Source organism: Mus caroli, chromosome 6, assembly GCF_900094665.2.
Source record: "Mus caroli chromosome 6, CAROLI_EIJ_v1.1, whole genome shotgun sequence".
NCBI classification, from domain to species: Eukaryota; Metazoa; Chordata; class Mammalia; order Rodentia; family Muridae; genus Mus; species Mus caroli.
Genome location: NC_034575.1, coordinates 47,115,896 through 47,139,755, shown reverse-complemented (window position 1 = coordinate 47,139,755; position 23,860 = coordinate 47,115,896). Strand labels below are relative to the sequence as shown.

The window sequence follows — 23,860 nt, the reverse complement described above, 5'->3', positions numbered from 1 at the left end:
ATGATTGATGTTGAAGTGCCCAGATCACTGTGGGTGGTACCATTCCTGAGCAGGTAGTCTAGGTTTTATAAGAAAGTAAGCTGAGCAACCCATTTGGGAGCAAGCCAGTAAGCATAACCTCCATGGTTTCTGCTTCAGTTCCTGTCTTCAGGCTCCTGTCTAGAGCTCTTCCTCAGGTTTCTCTTGATGAAGGATTGTAACATGTAAGACAGATAAAACACCTTCCTTCCCAAGTTGGTTTTGTTCCTAGTGTTTCTTACAAACACAGAGAAGCTAACTGGAACACTGGTCACTTAGCAAAACAACAGTAGTAAGTTCCCATGTACGTATGTATGATCACCCCTTCCATAAACATACAGACACACACCCACACATACCATCTGTGTGTATGGATTTTATGGACACTTAGTGTTGCAGTAACCAGTAATAGAAGAAATCCAGTGCCCTAATGAGAAGCCTCCTGGACTGACCTAAATAAAATATATTAAAATTATTAAAATAAATTTCATTTGTTTTTCTATATCCTTTAAAATATATAACTTCTGAAAAAGTTTAAATGGTTTATTCCTTTCCATAAGACAATATCAGTTAGAGTGGTGAGTTAGTGCCCTTGGAAAGCTGCCTTCTAGCACTCAGTAGCATTTAGGATCTACTGTGGTTTGGATGTTGAGTAGCCCCTAAAGGCCCAAATTAAAGGGTTGGTCTCCAGGGAGGAGGTGGAGTCTTTAAGAGGCAGGGCCTAGTGGGTTGGCCTTAGGTTGTGCTCTCAAAAGGGTTATAGGAGGAATCCATTCATTCTCTCTTCATCCCTGTTTTCATTCTGTCTCCTGCCTGCCTTCCCTCCTTCAACTTCTGTTGCTTAGCTCCCATCAGTCTTATCCATTACCCTCACCAGAGGCCAAGCCAGTGGTGTCTGCCAGATCGTGGACCTTGAAGACAATGAGCTATATAAACCTTTTCTCTGTATGAAACTGGTTGCCTTGGATGTTCCATTGTAAGAACATGAAGCTGACTAGTATAGAATCAATCACCTTCAACCAAAACAGCTCAATGGCCGTGTAAGTTACTGTTTACACTGTTGAGACAAAGTACCCAACAAATGCAACTTAAGGAAGGAAGGGAGGGTTAATGCTGGCTGGGTTTGAGGGTATAGCTTATTATGGTGGTGAACACATGGCAGCAAAATCTTGAGGCAACTGGTCACATGGCATCTGCTGTCCGGAGGCTGAGAAAGATGAGTGCTTGCCCTCAGCTCACTTTCTCTGTTTCATTCATGCCCACACCCTACCCTGTGGAACGGTGCCACCCATACTTAGGGTGGGCCTCCTGACCTCAATTAACCTAATCTAGATAATCTTCATAGACACTCCCAGAGATTTATTTCCATGGTGATTCTAAAACTCATCAATTTGACACTCAACATTACCAAGGGTTTCAACATATAGGGTTTTATCTTTCTTCTTCTCCTCTCTCTCTCTCTTTTAAAGATCTATTTATGCATATGAGTACGTTGTAGCTGTCTTCAGACACACCAGAAGAGGGCATCAGATCTCATTACGGATGGTTGTGAGTCACCATGTAGTTGCTGGGATTTGAACTCAGGACCTCTGGAAGAGCAGTTAGTGCTCTTAACCACTGAGCCATCTCTCCAGCCCTTCTTTCTCCTTTTTAAAAGATTTATTTATTTATGTATATCAATGCTTCATTTACATGCATGCCTGCATGACAGAAGAAGGCATCATTGGATCCTAGTATAGATGGTTGTGAGTTACCATGTGGTTGTTGGGAATTGAACTCAGGACCTCTGGAAGAGCAGTTAGTGCTCTTAACCACTGAGCCATCTCTCCAGCCCTTCTTTCTCCTTTTTAAAAGATTTATTTATTTATGTATATCAATGCTTCATTTACATGCATGCCTGCATGACAGAAGAAGGCATCATTGGATCCTAGTATAGATGGTTGTGAGTTACCATGTGGTTGTTGGGAATTGAACTCAGGACCTCTGGAAGAGCAGCCAGTGTTCTTAACCACTGAGCGATCTCTCCACCACTATAAGATTTTTGTTGTTGTTTCACCTTCTTTTCTACTCCCTAAATTATGGCTTAGAGCTCCAGCCTCAGATTCTTGGCTCTCCCTCAAAGAATTTTTGCCTTGCATCTGTTCCACCAGATCTCAGCTCTTCTTTATCTGTATTTCCTCAGGAAAAATAATAAAAAGAAGAAAGAAAAATTAACATATTTTAGCATGCTTCACTTCTTTCTTTAGAGCTGCTATCTTTCCTTTGTGTGTGTAACATATACATGTCTATGTGGGGAACATACCCATGTGTACACATGTGGAGAACATTGAATGTCTTGTTATAGTGAAACAGGATCTCTAAATGAATCAGAAGCTGCCTATTTCAGCTAGACAGGCTGGCCAGTGATTCGTGAGATTGGCATGTCTTTGTTCCCCAATACTGGGGTTAAAGTCATACAGAGCTATGTCTGGCTTTTCCTTCCTTTCTTTCTTTCTTCCTTCCTTCCTTCCTTCCTTCCTTCCTTCCTTCCTTCCTTCCTTCCTCCCTCCCTCCCTCCCTTCCTCCCTCCCTCCTTTCCTTTTTTCTTCCCTCCTTCCCTTCCCCTTCCTTCCTTCCTTCCTTCCTTCCTTCCTTCCTTCCTTCCTTCCTACTTTCCTTCATCTCTTTTTAACACAGGTGCTGGGATTCAAACTTAGATTTTTATGCTTATGCAGTAATTGGTACCCACTGAACTCCTGTTCTCTGCTCTCACCCTATCCCCCTTGGGTAACATCTCACTGTATAGTTCTTGCTGTCTTGGATCTCACACTGTAGACTAAGCTGACTTTGAACTTATAGAGATCTTTCTGCCTCTACCTCCTGAGAACTGGGCATACAACTCCCAGGTGTGTAGGACAATGACCAACTTGACTGCTATTTTTTTTAAAAGCCTTCTTATAAGGATTTCTTGGCTGGCATTTAGAAAGTTGAACTTAGGAAAATTTTTTCCTATGCTGATGGATAAAAACGAATGCATGGCCATGTGTGGTGGTACTTACCTTTAATCCCAGAATTCAGAAGGGAGGCAGAAGCAGGTGGGTCTCTGTATTAGGCCAACCTAGTCTATATATGGAGGTCTAGGCCAGCCAGGACTATCAAGAAAGAACCACTTAAAATTTAAGAATGAATAAGTTTCCTTTTGGTCGGCGCCAGCCCTAGGCCACCTTGGGCCCAAACTCGTGGACAGTCCCACTGTCCCCAGAGGACTCTCCACCCCACAGGCACCCTACCACACCCAGGATCTTAGGATCACTGTTGAGTGGGACACAACATCTGTTTCAACAGAACCAGGAGTGTCTGGGGCCAACTGGAGCTCAGACACAGGAACCCGGCCAGACCAGTGACACAGGTTCCTTTTGGTACCTTGGTTTCGAACTCAGCGGACAGCCCCACCGTCCGGACAGCCCCACTGTCTGCAGAGGTACCACTTCCAGGAGCTCTAACATGCCCAGGATCTTAGGATCCCAGGATCCAGGATCCCAGGAGCTTAGTCACACCAGGATTTCAGGGTCTCAGAGGAAGCTTGACTGCCAAGAACTCTGACACACCCAGAATCTCAGCATTACAGGGTCCCAGAATCACAGGATCACAAAGAAAGCTGGACTCTGAGAAGTTCTGACTCAGCTGGGATTACAGGAAGGACAGGCTCCAATCAGATATATCGAGGGCAGGGAGCACTTGAGATAATCAGATGGCAGGAGGCAAGCATAAGAACAGAACCAACAGAAACCAAGGTTACTTGGCATCATCAGAACCCAACTCTCCCACCATAGCAAGTGCTGGATACACCATCACACCAAAGAAGCAAAATATGGATCTAAAGTCACTTCTCATGAGGATGTTGGAGGAATATAAGAAGGACATAAAATAACTCCCTTAAAGAAATACAGGAAAACACATCCAAACAGGTAAAAGAATTTAACAAAACCATCCAGGATCTAAAAATGGAGTAGAAACAATAAAGAAATCACAAAGGTAGACAACTCTGGAAATAGAAAACCTAGGAAAGAAGTCAGGAGCCGTCATATATGCAAACATAACAAACAGAATACAAGAGAAAAGAATGAATAAATAAAAACATTTGCTTGTCCTAAACTCTCTGTGCAAACAATGTGTTTTATGCTAAACTTCTATTTTCTTGCTAGGAATCTGGAAGAGGGTGATAGGCAGAGGGTGCCTGTGTGATCAGCGCCCCCCCCCCCCCCACCCCGACCCGTGAAAGCCCAGTCTGCTGAATCTGTGTCTTTGGTGGGCAGCTTTCCTTGTGTGCTGCCATAAGTCCTGCTGAGGAGTTGTGTCCTGTGTGCTTTACTGTGAGAAGACAATTTGTTTCCTTTGGAATTTTGACCTCATGTACCTTTCACACACACAACTTTGCTTTACATCATTTTACTCTAATAAATTATAGCTAGGACTCACTGTACACACACTTCCTAGTGAACACTTAATCCTGGAAGTGGTTTTGGAGTTTCTCAAAGATCCTACCAGGGGAAGACTTGAAGGTAGGTATTTTTTGGTTTAATTATCCTTAATTGGGACAGGTTTTGTGGCACATACCCTTCATCTTCTGGGATTAAGCACTTGGGAAACAAGAGACATATGAGTTCAAGGCTAGCTTAAGCTACCTAGGTAGTTTGAGGTCAGCTTGAACTCCTGAATAAGATTATGTGTCAAAATAAATAAAAAATAATAAAAAGAGTTAAGACGGATGGACTGTGCATTCTAGAATGTGGTTGAGAGACTCAGAACGCTAAACCGGCATATGGAAAACTGACACATAATGAAGATGTCTCAGAAGACACCTGTTAGAAGAGGTTATGAAAGACATTCTCTAGAGCAGTGTTTCTCAACCTGTGGGTCACCACCCCTTTGGGGGTCAAATGACCCATTCACAGGGGTCACACACATATCAGATATCCTGCTTATCTGATATTTACATTACAATTCACAGCAGTAGCAAAATTACAGTTATGACGTAGCAATAAAAACAATTTTGTAGTTGGGCTTCACTACAACATGAGAAACTGTACTAAAGGGTCTCCACATTAGGGAGGTTGAGAACCATTGGTCTGGAAGATAAATGGAAGAACATCAAATGAAGCTTAGAGGATTCACTGTAGAAAAAAAGACATCAGTTAAACAAAATCCAAGGTCAGCTCTCAGAAGAGAAAACGAAGGGGGCTGGCCTTATTGTCCATTGGTTCTCTAAGCCAAAGCAGGAAGTATACTGACAAATAAACAGAAGAGCCTAAATAGAACAAAAACCTACTATAATCACTAGGTCCGATTTCTTTCCTAAGGAATATTCTGGCTGGCTAAGGACTCGGGGTTAAGGCACTTCTCACCGACCCCAACAGCCTTGAGTTTGACTCCAGGACTTGTATGGTAGGAGGTGAGAACTGACTCCCGTGAGTTGTCCCCTGACTTCTATGTACACACTGTGGCATGAGCACGCCTCCCACCAATACATGTAATAAAAAGGAATCCTAGTTTTGAGGCTAAGGAGATGGTTCCGTTCATAAAGTACTTGTCTCACAAGCCCGGGGACCTGAGTTTAATCCCCAGAGGAATAAATAAATTATAAATAAATATCCCATAGAATAAAGCAAGGTACAGTAGCTCATCCCTGAAATCCCAGTGCCAGGGAGGTGATAACAGGAAGCCCCCTGGGACCAGCTAGTCTAGTCCTACTGGTGAGTTCTAGGTTCCGTGAGAGATCTGCCCATCAGACATAAGGTGAAGAGTGCTTGAAAACACAATGTCCACCTCTGGCATCCACAAAAATGCTCACGTATATAGACAGCCTGCACACACACGCACATGCACACACATGCACACACATGATATATGAGGAGTTAATTTAGAGGCAACAGATTCATAAATAGGGAGTGAAAAATGCTGTCTTCCCCAGGGACTAGCCCCCGAACTGATTATCCAATGCTAAGTGGCCATCCCTAAGAACATGTATATATGAGCAATACTAAATGAATACTAAATGGACCAGCACATTTTATGTATATACTCATAAGTAATGATAATAAAGAAAAAAGAAATCACAGAAAGTAGAAAAAGGGCTTAGAGGAGGGAGAAGAGTGTGTGTGTGGGGGGCAGGATATAAAAATAGGGGACGATCAGGGTGTATGATAGACATGTGAAATGTGGAAATGAAGTCCATTGTTTTATAGAAATAGTAAATGCTAATTAAAAAGTGGAAGAAGAGAACTACTCTGAAGGGTAGCTGCGAGCCCCCGCGTCAGGGTCAACAGGTCCCCGCGTCAGGGTCAACAGGTCGAAGCTGTTACCTCTTCGGGGTGCTGACAGAGTTTTACAAAGCTGCTGTTTGGCTGTATCTGGTTCAAAGGTAGTTCTAGGACTTGCTGTTTCATGACCTTCTGAAAATATCAGAGAACCCAGTGAAGGGCTGTCATCTATTCAAAGGACAAAAACTGGCATGAAAAGATGCATCAAACCATCCACCATCAAACCCCAAAGGAAAAGATGTTTTCCACCAAATATATATATATATATTGTATATATATATATACACACACATAGCATAGTCTCAGAATAAAGACAGTCCTTTCCCCAAAGTTTACTGACCTAGGAAAACATTTCCTTCAAAAACAGCGTGGAATCTCCTTAAAGATAAGCAGCACTCTCTGGACCAGCCTTTTGGATAAGAAAAGCCAGGAGTAAACCTTGGTGATACTCGTTGTCTAGACAAGAGGAAACTCTAACATCTAACCGGACCTCGTCTGCCCAGGCGCAGCACCGTTTCTAATGTGAGAAGGAACCCAGGTGGTACAGGCATTGACTTGTGAGAGCTTCAGTGACCACGACCACATAAGCAAGGACATGTCTGCTGCACATCTGGCTTGTTTCCCCTTCCTTTGATTTCATGCTATGAAGCTGCCATCGAATTGCAGTGTGGGCCTGTCCGGGGAGAGAATGGGCTGACATGTGAACTTGAGCCTGGCAATCGAGTGGATTGGCTTCTGAGTATGACTTTGCTTTCCATGTAGCTTTAGCACATAGAATGTGCTGGCTATGTCCACAAGTGGAAGTCGTTATTTTATTGTCCTAATATATTAATTATTCTCTACTTGGCGAGTTCTTGTAGTTTCTTGTGCGTTTTAAAGTAACTTGGAGTTCATTAAAAAGGAGATTTTAACCAAACTTTAAACGTAGACATTAATGGAGAAAGTGGGTGTGGGTTTCTGGGCAGATGGTGGCCCTGGTCTCAGCAGTAGCTATATGTGCGACACTGGTGGCTTAAGAGTTGCTAATGGCCTCTTTTATTATTGTTGTTATTATTATTATTATTTTCTGTTTTTTCTTCTTTTCCTTTTTCAAAGATCCTCATGTAGTTTCTGAGGTGCATTTGATAGAAGTTTAGGGCAACAAAATGAAATGTCTAGATAGTTAAATAGTCTTCAAGGGACAATGACACACACACACACACACACACACAGACTGTTCCATTTTAAAGTCATGCTTGGTTACTACTGATGTGTACAAGGAACGCAAAGAATGACGATACAAATTAAGCCTGTTTCCTCCAGCTAGGCCAGCCTCCGAAAGGCTCTATGGTGCCTCACAACAGCACGGCCAGCTAGGGAACAGGTGTTCAAAGGATGCACCTGCTGGGCACATTTCATGTTCGAACTTTAATACATGGTGATAATTTTCACTCAGTAACCTTCTGTAATTCATATTTACAAGTCTAGGTAATTGTTAACCACCACAGTGAAGGACTGGAAAATGGAACTAGATAATATATAACTCTAGGTGTTTCTAGGCTCCCTTTGATGACAGACCAAGGAGGTATGTGTAGACTAACCTGTGTATATATACCTGTTAAACATGAATTTATACTATTACAACTTTAATCCCCTTAAATAAACACAATAATATGAACTCAGATTAGCTTTCTATTTGGGCTATAATTAAATTTTCTTATTAATGTTTTATGTCCCGAAACATTTTAAAAATTAATTATAGGAAAGATCACCATGCCTATCTGGATTCATTTTTTCTGTCTTGTTTTGTTATTTTGAAACAGTTTTTTTCTGTGTAGCCCTGGCTGGCCTGGAACTCAGAGATTTGCCTGCCTCTGCCTCTAGAGTGCTGGGATCAAAGGCGTGCGCCACCACTGCCTGGCACTCTTTTAAAGATTATTTTTATTGTGTGCGTGTGGGGGGGTATGTGCATGTGTGGGGGTATGTGCACATGAAATGCCCACTGAGATCACAGGTGTCAGATTCCCCCGGAGCTGGGGTAAGCCACCTGATATGGATGCTGGGAATTGAACTCAGGTCCTCGGGAAGGGCAATATGTGCTCTTAACCACTGAGCCACCTCTCCAGGTTGATCTACTCTTTTAAAAAATTACCAATTCTCTCTACCATATTTTTGATATTTCTTTGGAGCTAAGGGTTGCTAAGTGTCTAAGTTCTTGCAGATGGAAAGAGAAATTGCAGGATGGGGATTGTAAAGTGATGATGAGAATGTGGGGGTTGTGATGGGAATGATAATGAGCACAGTCAGTGGGCACATCCTTGGTCTCTTTTGTCTTTCCTTTGCCTGGGACAAGATGAAAAGCTGGGAAGCAATGCCAGACCGGATTAGAAACAAACTGGAGCTGATCTTAGAGTTTAGTAACCTGAAGCTGTCATACTGGGGATTGTCAGTCTACTGAAAGCTTTTTGTTGTTGTTGTCGTTAGCTAGTGCAGGTCCGTGTACATGCTACAGACAGACAGACAGACAGTACTTCTGAATTACACTTCCAGTCCAGGCTTCCTTTATGCATGGAAAAACAACAACAACAACAACAACAACAAATTCCTGGCCTTTGACCCTCAGGTTTCAGCGAAACCTAATGCCAAGTCTATATATTTCTATATAGTCTATATATATAGTGTTGGGTGACCTTAGGTATCCTTCTATCTCCTCGCCTCTCAGCTCAGTGGTGAGCGCTCAGTCCACAACCGCACACGTACACGGGGTCCTCCCCCTGCTGAGCTTTATGAACATCTAAGTACAGCTTCTTAACCAGGCTAAATTACTCTCATGATGCTGATTTGTTACCTCAGAAAAAGACTTCTTTCGGAAGGTCACTTTCAAGGATGTCTTGAAAATTGGGAAGTAAAATTGTTTCAGGACGGAGGGAGGGAAAGAAGGAAAAAGAGAATTGGGCAACTCAGAGTAATGGAGCAAGGGAGACAGAATCCTATTCCCGTGGGGAAATATGGGTACCATCTTAGGGACAAGTGATAAGTTAGCTAATTTGGTTTGTTAGGAAAAAGTCTTTTCTTTTCCTTCCCAGATTCTAATGACAGGAACATTAATTAGATCTTATACAAGTTTTTACCTCTCCCCCTTCCCCTCTAGTCTACTTCCTGTTTAGACTGGATGATTTTTATGGTTCTATCTTCGAGTTTGTCCATTTCCTCCATTCTACTGTTGCCCTTATTAATTGGGTTTTATAACTTCAATAACTGCAGTTTTCAGTTCTAAAATTTCCATTGTTCCTTGCTCAGTAGTCATGGTGGGTCTGGCCTCAGCTCCCCATGAAGCCTTCCTTATCACTGAGCAGTGTTAAATGGCCCGCCTCCTTACTAGGTCTCCTTGGACACCATCCCTGCTGAGCGGCAGGAGAGCCCTATCACTCCCTTGCATCGTGACCCCTTTAGGAGGACAAAGGACCCTTTCACAGGGTCCTGCTTATTAGATCTCTTGCATATCATCTGTTTACATTACAATTCACAACAGTAGCAAAATTACAGTTATGAAGTAAAAATGAAAATTATGCTATGATTGGGGTTCGCCACAACATGAGGAACTGTATTAAAGGGCTGCAGCAATAGAAGGTTGAGAAGCCCTGCCCTAATGTAAGGGTGGAACTCTGACCTCCTTCCATTGGTCACTGATGACACCAAGTGTATGGAGAAGCATACTCATAGGAAGGACTTTATTGTTGTCCACCGATGAAGATGGAAGACAGGCTGAGGGGATAAGGATATTGTGGTATTAGGATGGTTGGAGGTCTCACTACAGCCTGGAGAATGGGGGAAGCCTCGGCTTATCATTTGGCCTGTCTGTGCATATGCCTAAAGTTGTGCATGTGAATGTGTGAGTGTTGTATTGTGAGTGTGTATGTGCTGTGTGTCTACAGTTGGATGGTGTGTGTGTGTATGTATAGTTGTGCAGTATGTATGTGTATACATTGCATGTGTGCCTACAGTTGGATGGTGTATGGACAGTTGTGCAGTGTGTATGTGTCTATATTTGTGTGGTGTATATGTGTGAGTGTGTATGTGTCTCCAATTGGGTAGTATGTGTGTGGGGTGTGTGTGTGTGTATCTCCAGTTGAGTGATGTGTTTGTGTGTATGCTGTGTCTACCATTGGGTAGTGTGAGTGTGTGAGTTTGTTTGCCTACTATTGTGGGGTGTGTGACTGAGTGTGTGAGTGGTGGGAGTGTGTGTATGTGTGTATATGTGTCTACAGTTGGATGGTGTGTGTATGCACAGTTGTGTGGTGTGTATGTGTGAGTGTGTATGTTTACAATTGGGTGGTGTATGTGTAAGTGTGTGGTATGTATGTGTGTGTGTCTACAGTTTGATGGTGCATGTGTATTTGCAATTGGGTCATATGTTTGTGTGTGAGTGTATGTGGTGTGTGTGTTTCTATAGTTGAGTGATGTGAGTGTTTGTGTGTGTGCTGTGTGTCTACCATTGGGTAGTATATGTGAGTGTGTGTGGGCATCTACAGTTGAGTAGTGTGTGTATGTGTGTGTGTGTAAGAGTGTATGTGTGTGGTGTACATGTGTGTATGTGTTTGTTTATGTATCTGTTTCTAAAGTGATGCGGTGTGTGGTGTATGTGTGTGTTTCGACAGTTGGGTGGCAGGTGTCTTGATGTGTATATCGACAGTTGTTTGGTGTATGTGAGTGTCTGTGATGTGTGTGTATATACAGTTATGTGGTGTGGGTGTGTATGTGTGTATATATGGATGTGCAGTTAGGAAGTGTGTATATGTATGTGTGTGTATATGTCTATGGCTGGGTGGTATGTGTGTGTGTGGTGTATATGTGCATGTAAATGTGTGTGTCTACAGTTGAGTGGTAAGCTATCTTCTACCCTAACATGCTCTCTGTCTTGCTGAGTTGCCCATGTCTCAGGTTTTACAATAAAAAAGGGTTTTACTGAATACTTTTTGTCTGTGACTCTGGGTATTTTCAAGATTTGGTTGTGAATCCTTTCTCAGTCTAGGGACATTCCCTACTGGGGGCTGTGAGAGAATGAAGAAAAGACAGAGACAAAGGCACTTGTGGAGGAAACAGGGATCAGGTGGGCTGGGCTCTCAGATGGAGAAACAGCAGCACCCCAGAAGCTCAGTGTGTTTATTGTATAGAGTTGAACAGAGAGGCAGGGCTATTGCATACAGCTGAATCAGAAGGCAGGGTTATTACATACAGATAAACAAGGATGCAGTTTTTATTATATACAGCTGGATCACGAAAATGTGTCTAGGGCTGGAGAGATGGCTCAGTGGTTAAGAGCACTGACTGCTCTTCTGAAGGTTCTGAGTTCAAGTCCAAGCAACCACATGGTGGCTCACAACCATCATTGATGAGATCTGATGCCCTCTTCTGGTGTGTCTGAAGACAGCTACAGTGTACTTACATATAACAATAAATAAATCTTTGGGCTGGAGCAATCGGGGCTGGAGAGAGTAGGGCCGGAGCGAGCAGAGGTCCTGAGTTCAATTCCCAGCAACCACATGATAGCTCACAACCATCTGTACATCTACAGTGTACTCATATACATAAAATAAATAAATAAATCTTTAAAAAAGAAAATGGGTCTAGCTAACCTCTAATCTCAGCAGGAGCAGTCTTAGTGGGGTGAGGTCTTCCGGCCATAAATATCCAGGGGAGAAAGTTATGGTGGAAATTTCTGGACATACTATTAACACCCACAATTGGACCTTAGAGTAAGGCTTTGTCTTTTCCCTCTTGGTCTCACCCTGGGAAGGCTTTGCCATTCCCATGGGGCTGAGGCTAAGGGTCCTTGAGATGGCTGTACCCGTGTCAACAGCTCACGCCCTCTCAGAACTTTACTCAGGGATGAACGAGGAAAAGAAATAAAAGGAGGACGTGACTGCTTCGTAGGGGTCGAGGGTTTTATTACAGATAGAAGGCTGAGGCAGAGACATCTGGGAGCGCCCAGAGAGGACATGACCAGTGTACTGAGCAGGAGAGAGGAGAGGGAAGGGGGGAGAGAACAAAGGGGAAGAGGGGGAGGAGAGGGGAGAGGGGAGGGGAGAGAAAGGAGAGAGGGGAGGGGAGAGAAAGGAGAGAGGGGAGCTAAGGGGAGAGGGGAGGAGAGGGGAGAGGGGAGAGGCAAAAGGTAAGAGGACTGTGTAATCAGAATGGTTGGGTTATGTAGGGAAGAGCAGCTGCGGGAAGGGCAGCCCAGCCAGTCAGTCCCTGGGCTGGAGACTTTAAGGTGGAGAGCGAGGTATACCAGCCAGGGTGACCCATTAATAGGTACTGAGAGATGCTGGAAGAACTTGATAGCCAGAATCTGCTTTGATGTTAAAAGGCCCCTCAGTACCTCAGTTAGCCATTTGTCCCAGGGTTGAGACCTAACAAGGCTTCCTCTGGTTCTCTCATTTGGTCTCTCCAGCTCTGGGTCTGGGATATATTAGGTACATAAAGAGTCATGGGATGGGCAGGGTGCAGTGATGCACACCTTGAAGCCCAGCACTCAGGAGGCAGATACAGGTGGATCTCTAGGAATTCCAGGCCATCCTAGTTTACACAGCAAGTTCCAGGCCAATGTTCCAGGCCAATCCCTGTCTTAAATCCCAGCCTCCTCAACTCCCCCCAAGTCTAACCATAGACAGTAAACTGCCTTTCAAATATAATACAACCTTCAAGTCGTAAGGATTTTAACAAAGTCGCAACACTTAGGAAAAGCCACCTTTGAAAATCCTTTGTGAAGCAATTCGGCGCTTCTGGAAGGAGACAATAGTCTGCAGGATATGGGAATAAATTAAAACTATGACTTATTCCTTTGTGACACTGAAACAAATAGAATCAAACTTTCAATATTGGGTGAGTTCCATAGCCAGAATGAAACCAAAGCAAACTCAACCAAACCACACACACACAGAGGTGCTTCACTTGCTCACCCACAGTCCCTTGTTCTTTCTACGCCGAGGGGGATGGTGTTCACAAGAGTTGGCCTTTTGTAAGAAATAACTCATTTTCGAGAAAAGAGCCCCATAAACAACCGAGGGAAACAAAAACAGTAGCTCACAATAAAAATGACAAAAGCAATCTGATTGGGCGTAAAATCTCAGGAGGGCTGGGATATTAACTCAAGGAGCCGCAGAGATGAATTGATGTGTTGTCTCGTGTCGTAAACAGCTCTGCTGTGGGGGTCGACAGAGCTGGAAAGCAGACTGCACTTCAGCAGTTAAATATAGAAACCTGTAGGGACACATTTATTGCTTGCAGAAAATCCATTCCAGTAAAACCTAAAGAAACCAGAATAGAGAGACATGAAATACTTCAGAAACCAATTAGCCCTATTAGGGATGGAAGCACCAACTCTGACTATCCAGTAGCTATGATGTTATTTGTTTGTTTATACTTGTTTTGTTTGCTTTCTCTTTACATCTGACTGTCTTTTCTGTTATTAGGGTGGGGCAGAGGACTGTTTGGAAGGGAATTGTTTTCCTATAGCTGCAGATGGGTCCTTGAACTCTGTATGGGTTCCTGGGAACATTAATACCATGCCAGAACCCCCGAGCGTGCAAAGAAATTTTTGACAATCTTAGTTTTCCTTTTATCAGCCCTATGGCTAACTAGGAAGAGGCATTTTGCTTTTTAAAGGTCAAACTTGAATCTCTTGATTTTGCTTTTTAGGTTGGATGAATATAGCACAAGGAAAATGAATTAAAACAAAACGAACACAGGTGTTTTTTGTCATTTTGTTTTGTTTTCCTTTTTTTTTTTTTTGAGGATGGAAGGTAGGCATCTTGGTTTTCTTATTGCCTGCCCTCCCCCTACCCCCAAGCCCCATTCTTGCCTCTTGGCCCACTTTTCTTCAAAGGTTACAAGTCTTGTTTTCGTGTACTGAAGATGAAAATTCTCCAGTGGAAATTGAATACTTTGCGATTATTCTCAAGGAACAGATATTCAAATATGTATACTGTCTAACTTAGGGTTTCCTTGCTGTGAAAAGACACTATAGCCATGGCCACTCTTATAAAAACAAAAACCATTTAATTGGGGCTGGCTTACAGTTGTAGAGACCTAGTCCATTATCATCATGGTGGGGCACATAGCAGCATCTAGGCAGATGTGGTGCTAGAGTTGGTGCTGAGAGTTCTGTCTTGATCTGAAAGCAGCAGAAGGGGACTGTGTGCCACACTAGCTGTAGTTTGAGCATATGTAAGACCTCAAAGCTGGTCTCCACAGTGACGCCTTTCCTCCAACAAGGCCACACCTACTCCAATAAAGTCACACCTCCTATGTGCCAAGTATTTAAACATATGAGTCTATGGGGGCCATGCTTATTTAAACCACCAAATATACCAAATATCCAAATAAGGAAAGATCAGCAAAATATGTTTTTATAATATACATATATACTACTCCCTGGGTTTAAATGTACCATTAGATTTTGGGTTCAAAAGACACAGGTTGTAGAATTTTTTAAACATTGACGCATTTCTTGGAACTCAGTAAGTTCCTTAGAAATTCTACTCTTCAAAGAGAACAGTGTTATTAAATTACTTCCCTACTACTTTTCAAATATGACTGGAAAAACCATTGAGTTGTATATCACGTAGATTTCAGTTATTACACACATGGTAGATTCTGTGATTGTGTTTCAACAGACGCTGAAAATATATATGTTAACCCTAGGAGGTCCATGCATTTATTACTGAAGTTAAAAATGAGTCCCTATACTAGGAAACACAACATTTCTGCTCTTTCCTTAAAATACTGCCTTAGCTGCGGTTCTTGTCTGGGAGGAAGAAAAACAATTAGCAGCCCAGTGAAGAGGCAGTTGCTGCGTGCAGGTGCTCGGAGGAGGCGGTAGTGAGCGACAGCCACCGCCTCCCATACACACGTCAGCTTTTGGGTAAACAAGAATTCTCTCACCCAAAGGTTGTAAATTCAGCAGGAGGCAAAGCAGGGCGTCTATGGATTTGGGAATCCTGATTGGACTGTTTCCGACTCTCCGACCACGCCTCTCAACACAGTGCTCCGCCCCGCGGTGGGCGGAGCCCAAGCTGAGCAAGGAGAGCGCTTGCGCGAGCTGTCTCTGCGGTGGTGCGGGCCATCCCGGCTGCGCACACTCGCAGTTCACAGGCCGTGTGTGAGGCGGCGGAGGTCACGGCGCGGAGGCGGGGCGGGGGGCAGCATGGCAGCCTCCTTGGGGTTCCGGGGAGCAGCCTCCGGCCTCTGGTACTGGAGCGGCCGGCGGCGGCCCGTGGGCAGCCTTGCAGCGGGTAAGGACCTCGCGCCCCATCTGCTCGTCTTCCTCTGGTCATCCGAGGAGGGCTTTTCGTCCGAAGGGCTGCGGTTGGTTTGAGGGTAAAAGCGACAATTGTGGTCGCCTCCTAGGCCTGGGCCCTCTTGTAACTGCCTCCTGAGCGGTCAGCCTTCCACTCCTGCCCTATGCCCGGCTCCAGATTGTTCAGCGTTTCCTCTGCGGGACCCAGGAACAGCTTGTGATGAAGGGAGGAATGTTTGGGTCCCTGGCGTGCGCTTTGGATTTGGGGCTCCTAGGACATTTGGAGGGCTCACTCCAGAGGTGACCCCACCGCACCCACCTCTGGGACCCCTGGCCTTCCAGCTCCCTGGCTTCACCCTAAGCGGGGGCTCCCTCAGACTTCAAGGCCTGATTTGTGTTTTAACTACTCTAGTCGGTGGCATGGCGGTATCCTAGAAATCCAGCAAAGTTTGTCACCCTTGACCAGCAAGCAGAGCGAACTCCATTATGAAATGGAGCTGTGCTGCCTCAAAGTGGTGGACTTTTGTCGAATTATTAACCACAATTCTTTGCCTCAAAATTGTGTCTATAACCTAACCGACTACTATGCTGTGCTTCAAGTATGGAAAATGACCAGGGATTTAGGAGAAAGCTGTGTGTTTAGAGCGACATGAATATCTGAGAACTGCTTTTCACATGAGGATCTCCCAAGGCCTTAGAATGAGTAAATTGGGACTTCTCCAGCAAGATCCAGGAAGTACCCCTTGTTTCTCCCTGACTCTTGGATTTTCTAGGACATCAAGACACCTCTTTAATTAAGAATTGGTTGAAATGGTCATTACCAAGGCTTTTAGAATGCAGTTTCTCATTTGCTGTGGACATGACCATAAAGAAAAATTCCCATGAGGGTTTTCATATGCTACTTGACTAGCATTTAACCTGTTGGGAACATGTGTTGAAAAAGAATTGGTTGATTTGTGGGAGATACCGAAGGATTTTTTTTTTTTTTAATGTAAAAGTTTATTTTAACAATGCTGTTTAGCACTATCTTATACAGGACTAGCAAACAAAACACCGTTGCCTTTGCTTAGCATGCAGGAGGCTCTGGATTCAGGGTGCTTGTGTTCACTTGTTTTAATTTTTGTGTAAGAAATGTGTTGGGAGTTAATTTCTGAGCAGCTCCCAGTCTTTGTCCTCAGGAAAAACCTATGAAATTTCTTTCTGCTTTGGAAGAGCATTTGTGTGATAATAGGTAGCAGATGACAGATAAGGAATTGTGGTTAGCCAGATGCAAACACATGATTTTGGATATAATTTTTTTCTTTTTAAAAACACTTTGAAGGGAGCAGCAGTTTTCTCATCAGTGTATAACATTTTGAGATCTGATGAGTTCAGGACGATATATTTGCTGTTTAGTGTTTTTACAAGGTGACTAATGATAGTTTCTTGAACCGTTCGTGTACCTTTTAAGGGTTATGAAAGGTCTTACAATTCATGATAGGAGAGTCTGAGGCCAAAGCTTATAATCCTTTGCTCTGACAGCAGGAAGCACCTGTCTCCCCGGTGCTGGGTAAACTGCTTTACCAAACCATCTTGTGCTTGGGCTGCTCTGGCCCAAAGGCATGCGTCTATGAACAATTAATTTTAAGAAAAAGTTCTTTAGTGATGTCTTTGAAACACTCAAACAATCCCTTTTTACTTTGGAGTTATTTTAAATGCCAGTGTTTATATAAACTAATATTAATGACAAATAGTAAACTAATTACAAAAAATGTTAATGTTTTTTGAGATTTAAATCTTTTTTAAAAATTGGGGAAAATACCTCATCTCCATGCAACTTTGAAGTGTAGGAAAATGTAGAAAAGGAACCATGTTCAATTACTAATATCTGATGTTCTGAATTCTGTGGAGGGATTTGCCTCCATCATGTTTAAGCTAATTATAGCGAATAGTTGATAGTGTTATAAAGACCCATGTACTTTTTAAAAAATGAGACTTACAAGGTGTCAACTTATGGCAGCTATAATACATTTAATGCATACCAGAAGAAACAGAGAAAATAATTTCTTTCCTGTTTCATAACTCATTTAATAAGCAAATTTTGTATTTTTAAAAAAATATAATTGTACTTAGCTTTAGGTCTATATTTTTAAAGAGGTCTCTCTCTCTCTCTCTCTCTCTCACACACACACACACACACACACATATTCTTCAACTAACTTATTGGGACTCCTCAACATGTACATAGAAAAATTGTATCAGGACATTTTTAAAGACCGCTTGACCAAAGGTGGGGTGGGAAAATTAAATAGCACTGTATATAGAGTTGCAAATACTAAGTTTAAAAAACTATGTGTCTTTTGTGTATATGCTTGTATTTCTTGTATGTTTAGATTTAAGCTTTTTTTCCCCTCACAGTTTTATCCATAATACAGCAATTTGTGATTACAGTCACCCACATTCCCCTCTGTTCTACCTCCTCCTTTCCCTCTGAACCCCTTCTTGCCAGCCTGTTCCCCATTCACACCATTCACAAAATGATAACCCTTCCAGCAACAACCATTAGCAGGCAGAAGTACTGCAGGAAGGGTGGGTCCTCATGGGACCACCTCTGTGCATGATGGCCTGTTGAAGGGTCAGGTGACCACAATTGTAGCAGCAGTGGTGTCTGGATGGTTTTGTTCTGTGGCATTCCTCACCATCCTTTCCCTCTTCAGCGCCCATGGTCCGTGATGTTCCCTGAGGCTTGGGGGAGGAGAAGTGATAATGGATATGGTTTTGTAGAATGTACTCCACTTTAAAAAAAAAAAAGATTTGAATCTCAAAAAAAGTTAACATTTTTGAGGTTAGTTTACTATTTGTCCTTATTATTAATTTATATAAGCACTGGCATTTAAAATAATTCCAAAGCAAACCTCAAGTCCAACTCTAAGGTTGTAATCTCAGAGTAATCAAGTATAAAATGGTACTGTTTTCCATTTACATTAGCATCATTTAGTTTGGGACATGCAGGTCTGAAAGTTACATGTGGCCTTGGGACTAAAGTTGACCTTGAATTTACAAGAGTACACACCGAGAAATACTTACTACTGAAGTAATGTGAGACCTTCCCAGAGTACGCCATCATCCTTAGCTGAGGAACTTTTACTGTTAAGGCAAACAGTGTTTGTTACATTATTGTATGCAACAGAGGACACCGGGTTGTGCGTACAGCGGTTCTTTCTTAGCCAGTTGTGCTCTCTTCGCTTCCAAGAGTCACTCACCATTAAACACAGGCTGAAAATAATACATGGAAAGATATTTTGGGACCAACCACATTTGTATAACTTCAAAACATGTTATAATTTTTCTATATTATTATGATTATTTTTATTTGTCTCTTACTGTGCCTAATTTATAAATTAAGCTTTATTATGGGATATATACATATATATTTATGAATTAAGATTTATCATGGGGTATATATATATATATTACATACATTATTTTCTGCATATTATTATATATAGTTTTCTGCACATACATATATACACATACAAATAGGAAAACATGTTTGACATTGTAATTTCAGACATCTAATTTCAAACTATTTCCTTCAGATAAAGAAAGAACACAATCTTATGACACAATGAAAAATCCACTTAGAAGCTTTAAATGATTATTTTTGTATAATGAAGTAAACTTTTCCTTATGACTTTATAGTTTTTATAGTCTATATTCATGTGTTCCTTTGATTAGGTAGCTTTTGAAAAATGTAAGATAACTTTTTTTTACAGGTAGTAGACTGATTTCTGGTAGCCAAGTTACCAAGCTATAATAACTTTGCTCCTATTACATCATCTGTAAATTTAAAAACCAGTGTTGTCAAGTTTTCTAACCAGTTTCTCCACCAATCAGCCAGCATCACCTTTATGCTGACTGTGTTTTGTTTTGTTTTGTTTTTTTCCGGCTTGATTTTATCTGGCATCTGACATTGCTGTCTCTGCACATTACTGTTAAGGTAGGCGGGTTTCTCTTGTAGGTTAGCAGGTGTTTCTAGAGTCCCACTAAATTCCCTGGGATCCCTGTACCTTTGGGAGTCAATTCTGTGCGCCAAGTACTCCATCAGAAGCTCCCTTCACTAGAAGATGTCACTCCCTAAGTGACTCCTGCTGCCTTTAATCTGTCTCTCCCTTCTAACCCACTAGGTTAAAAAGGCTGTTTGGGTGTAGGACTTGTTCCACAGTGGCACTTTCTGACCCTTCTAATACAAGTAGCTACTGTTTACTGACTATCATATGCTAGGCATTGTTTAATGTTTTACATATCTTATTTCAAATAATCTTTACAGTAACCTTCTGATGTTGTTGGTCCTGTTGTTGATAAAGGCATCTAGAGGAGTTAGTAACTTTATGCTTCAAGGGCTTACAACCAAAGGTGACTTTACGTGGATCTCCTAAACTCAGAATGTAAATGTGATCATAACCAATGAGCAACTTCCCTTTGGGCAATACTTATACCAACTTTATTTCTTGTCTTGCCCCAATGATGAAATGAAGAGAGCTAAGCCCATCACTGACAACCTGTCATGATTGATGCTCAGATAGTTAGCCCAGATATCATAGGCCTCCTCGTTCTTGGCTCCTTAGCTTCTGCAGCGAAGGTCCGCACTGTCCCCTCAGCTCTTGGATTCTGTCACTTGGAGTTTCACAAGAACTAGTCTTTTGGTAGATAGTCTGTGCCTCTTGCCTGCTAGCATTTTGCCTGTTTGCCTGTTTTACACCCAGCCCTTTGATACTGTTCACACTAGACAAATGATTTGTTCCTTCATCTCATTAAGCACCTCTCTAGCTTTTATCCAGTCTGAAATTCATTTATAAACAGGAATTTCACTGATACCTTTGTTAATCTTAATTTTTTTTTAATCTCATGTTCAAATTCTGAGTATTACGTATATCCCTTCCTTAGGTAGTAATACTGAGGGTTATAGAAGTCTGCTCATTATTTCCAATGTTTTCATTAACCCTTGGTTCACTTCTTATTACATTTTTCATGGCACTTCCATGTATTGGCAGGATTGGTAGCCCTGGACTAGACAGTATCTGAATCTGGGATGAGGAACATCAGAGAGTTAACCTGTGTAATGGTTACAACCCAGCTCACATTTGCCGAGTCCAATTTATCACCACTGTGACTCTGTAGCTGCTTCAGACCTGGTTATATTCCTGTGTGCCCATTTAGTGAAACTTCTTTAGAGTTAGAACTCATTCACATAGCACTTAGCATCCACTCTGCCAGTACCTTTATTTCCTTTTCTTACAAAAGTAGTTATAAAGGTTAAATGTATATAGTTAAATCAGACACATGACTCTTACCACTTGAACGATGATGACTGTTTTTTTTTAATATATCCATACAAAACCCAGAAAAATAAGTCCATATATTTTTTTCACTGCATATTCTTGTATTAATGTTTTGCATCTTGCTATTTTTCTTAGGGTTTTATCCTGGAGGCTTTTCCTCTGCCTTAGACAGATAGATCATGGTAGGACAGGACAGAAAGATAGGCAGTTAAGGACCTGTGGGAGGAAAAGAATCTCCTCACTCGGGAATCTGCTTAAAACTTTCTGACAGATGAGTCAAGATGGTGGAAATCCTGCAAGGCTGCACTCCTACATGCAGAGCTAAAGCTAACTCATGTTTGCTAAGAGGGGGAGCCGATCTTCTCTAGGACCAGCCCTCTGATAGGTTCTCCAGTCCTCAGTGGTCAACTCTAACAAATGGAGTAAGCAGGCTGCACTTACATATGTGCACACACATGCATGTGTGCAGGTAACAGTAATTAAAGGAGATCATGAACTTGAGTGAATGTAAGGGGCACATGAGCAGAAGATGGGGAAAAGGAAGGACAGAAATGAAGTAATATAGTTCTCATGTATAAAATTCTCAAAATTTAAAAATGTTACTTTTCTGAAAAAAAAAAAAGAAAGAAATCCAGCATAATTAACATTTTCAGTGACGGTTACCTTTAAGAGACATTATACCTTTTATGTAGAAGTATTTCAAGTGAAACTTAAGATGACATATTTAAAGCCTAAACATACTAATAACCTTCATGTGTGGTCTTTCTCCCTTTCTCAACTGTAAGCCTGCAGTTTTCAATTGCAATGGGAATTCACAAGAATTCTCACTTACAGTGAAAGATAGTGCTGACCTGTGTATGCAGGCCTTGTGACCCCGGTTTTTACCTTACCAGATTTCAGTCCTATTCAGTCCACCTCTGGAGCCACGCTAGAATCTCATTTATGGAAAGAAGGAAAGGGGGAGGGATGTTAACAACCTTTGAGATGTAACTTGAGAGCCACTAAAATCATACACGTGACAACTGTGGGTTGGTGTGTTTTGTCCTTTCTATGAGTGCCTCTCTAATAACCACTGTGCTTGGATTTATGTTAAATTCTCTGAGTAAGTCAAGAATCCTACCCAAGCTTCCCCCAGTTGGGAGTTCTGAAAGGAAGGAACGCAGGCTGCAGCAGGTGCAAGTGTGGAGCCCCACAAATATAAGAGTAATATTGCATTGCTTTGGGTTAGTGTGAATTATTGTGAATTAGGTACTCTACTAATATGTTTTTAGCTATTTCATTTTTTTCTGCTGTAATAAACAGTGCTATAATAACTGCTTGTGTGGTTCAGAGTTTAGTGTATAGCAGGACCCTGAAAATGATAGTCCATAGTCCTGAATCTGTTTTTCTAAATAAAATTGTATGTCAGAGCTAAGGCTTAGTAGATGAGCACTTGCCATGCAAGGCCGAGGACCCAGATTTGGACCCCGAGAAGCATACACATAAGAGCTGCATGGATGTGGTGGCCTACCTCTAACAAGCTCGCTGGCTCCCCGTCACTCCCAAGCTATGACTAGGCTAGCCTAATCAAAAGGCTCACAGTTCAGGAGATCTGTAAATAAATACATAAAGTGGAGAGCGAAAGACATCAAATGTCAATCTCTGTTCTCTATATGCACCCACACATGTGTGAACATTCACATACACTCGAGACTCAAAAACTATTGTATTTGAATCAGCCATGCACTTTTGTTTATTATTTATGGCTATTTTCAAACTAGAATAGATGAATGGAATAGTTCCTTATGGCTTGCAAAGCTGAAAGTAATTTATACTGATCCTTTTAAGACAAAGTTTATAACCCTTGTAAATTTCTAGAAAGTAGAATTGCTGAGTCAAAAATTGTTTTAAATTAAAATGTAGATAGATTTTCAAAAAGGCTGATCTGATCTATTTAATAATGTATGAGAACACTCATTTCCATAAATCCTCACTAGCTGATGATAGTTTTTGTTCAAGCTTCGGTTCATTCAGTAGTTAAAGAGTAGTGTCATGTTTCTTTTCTCTAATTATAACACGTTGAATATATTTTCATAGTATTTTTTCTGAAGATAATTGACGTTTTCTGTTGTCTTTTTGTGATTTCTGCCTACCTGGGTCATTCATAGACATAGTTGGGATTTTTAAATTATTCAGGTGTGAATAGTGCTGTTTATATTGGGTGCTAGCAGCCCCTCCTTAGTTACTTGGTTCTTCGTCATCTATAATAGTTTTTATGTGTGAATATGTTAGTTTTCCCCTTGTGAAAAAACTCCAGATGGGAAGTACTAAGTAATATAGGGAATTCTGAGTAGTCTTTTGTGTAGAGTTCAGAGTTTATTATTTTTGTCATTTCCTTTATTTCCACTTACATATATACATATCCAGCGTGCATCCCTTGAAAGACAGTAGCAGCCACCATAATATTTCCTGCTATTTTAGTGTGTATCTCAGAAGAGTAAGGACGTTCCATGTTTCTAGACTAAATGATCATAAAGAGTTTCCAGTCCTAAGGTTGAACTTCTGTGAATCCATAAGATACAAGTGTGTTCAAAAGCCACAGCTACCTTCTGGCACTGCAAAACCAAAAGCAGCCCAAACAAACCCAAACCCAAAGTCAGGCCTTGGCCATTTTCCTTACGCTTGCTAAGCATCTGGGTTCCCAAGTGAAAGAAGATAATCATATCTCACAAATAATATCAATAAAGAGCTTAGGTAACTCTGTCTGGCATAAATATTAACTGTTAACTGTTTATTTCTTCTGGCTTTCCTTGTTTCTTGAATGTACTATTCCCTTTTCTTTATGTTCCCTTCCTGTTCTGTTTGAAACTTGATCCACTTTAAAATACACAAGTTAAATGTATTTTCTTAATATTTTCTAACCATGAATTCTGTACCACCGTTATTTTTTTAACATTATTCTCGCC

The 23,860-nt window shown here is 41.7% G+C and overlaps 1 protein-coding gene and 1 non-coding gene across 2 annotated transcripts in view; both read left to right on the top strand.

Moving 5' to 3' along the window:
* Positions 1-15,374: 15,374 nt before the first annotated feature.
* Positions 15,375-23,860, top strand: part of Hibadh (3-hydroxyisobutyrate dehydrogenase) — a 99,426-nt gene continuing 90,940 nt past the window's right edge. Inside the window, exon 1 of the mRNA XM_021165077.2 lies at positions 15,375-15,589. Within this exon, the coding sequence (XP_021020736.1) occupies positions 15,502-15,589 (88 nt within the window). The 5' untranslated portion in view covers positions 15,375-15,501. The remainder of the gene's footprint in view (positions 15,590-23,860) is intronic.
* On the top strand, positions 16,406-16,527 carry LOC115031376. Its single transcript, XR_003837017.1, has one exon. It is a non-coding gene; the product is annotated as a small nucleolar RNA SNORA32 (small nucleolar RNA).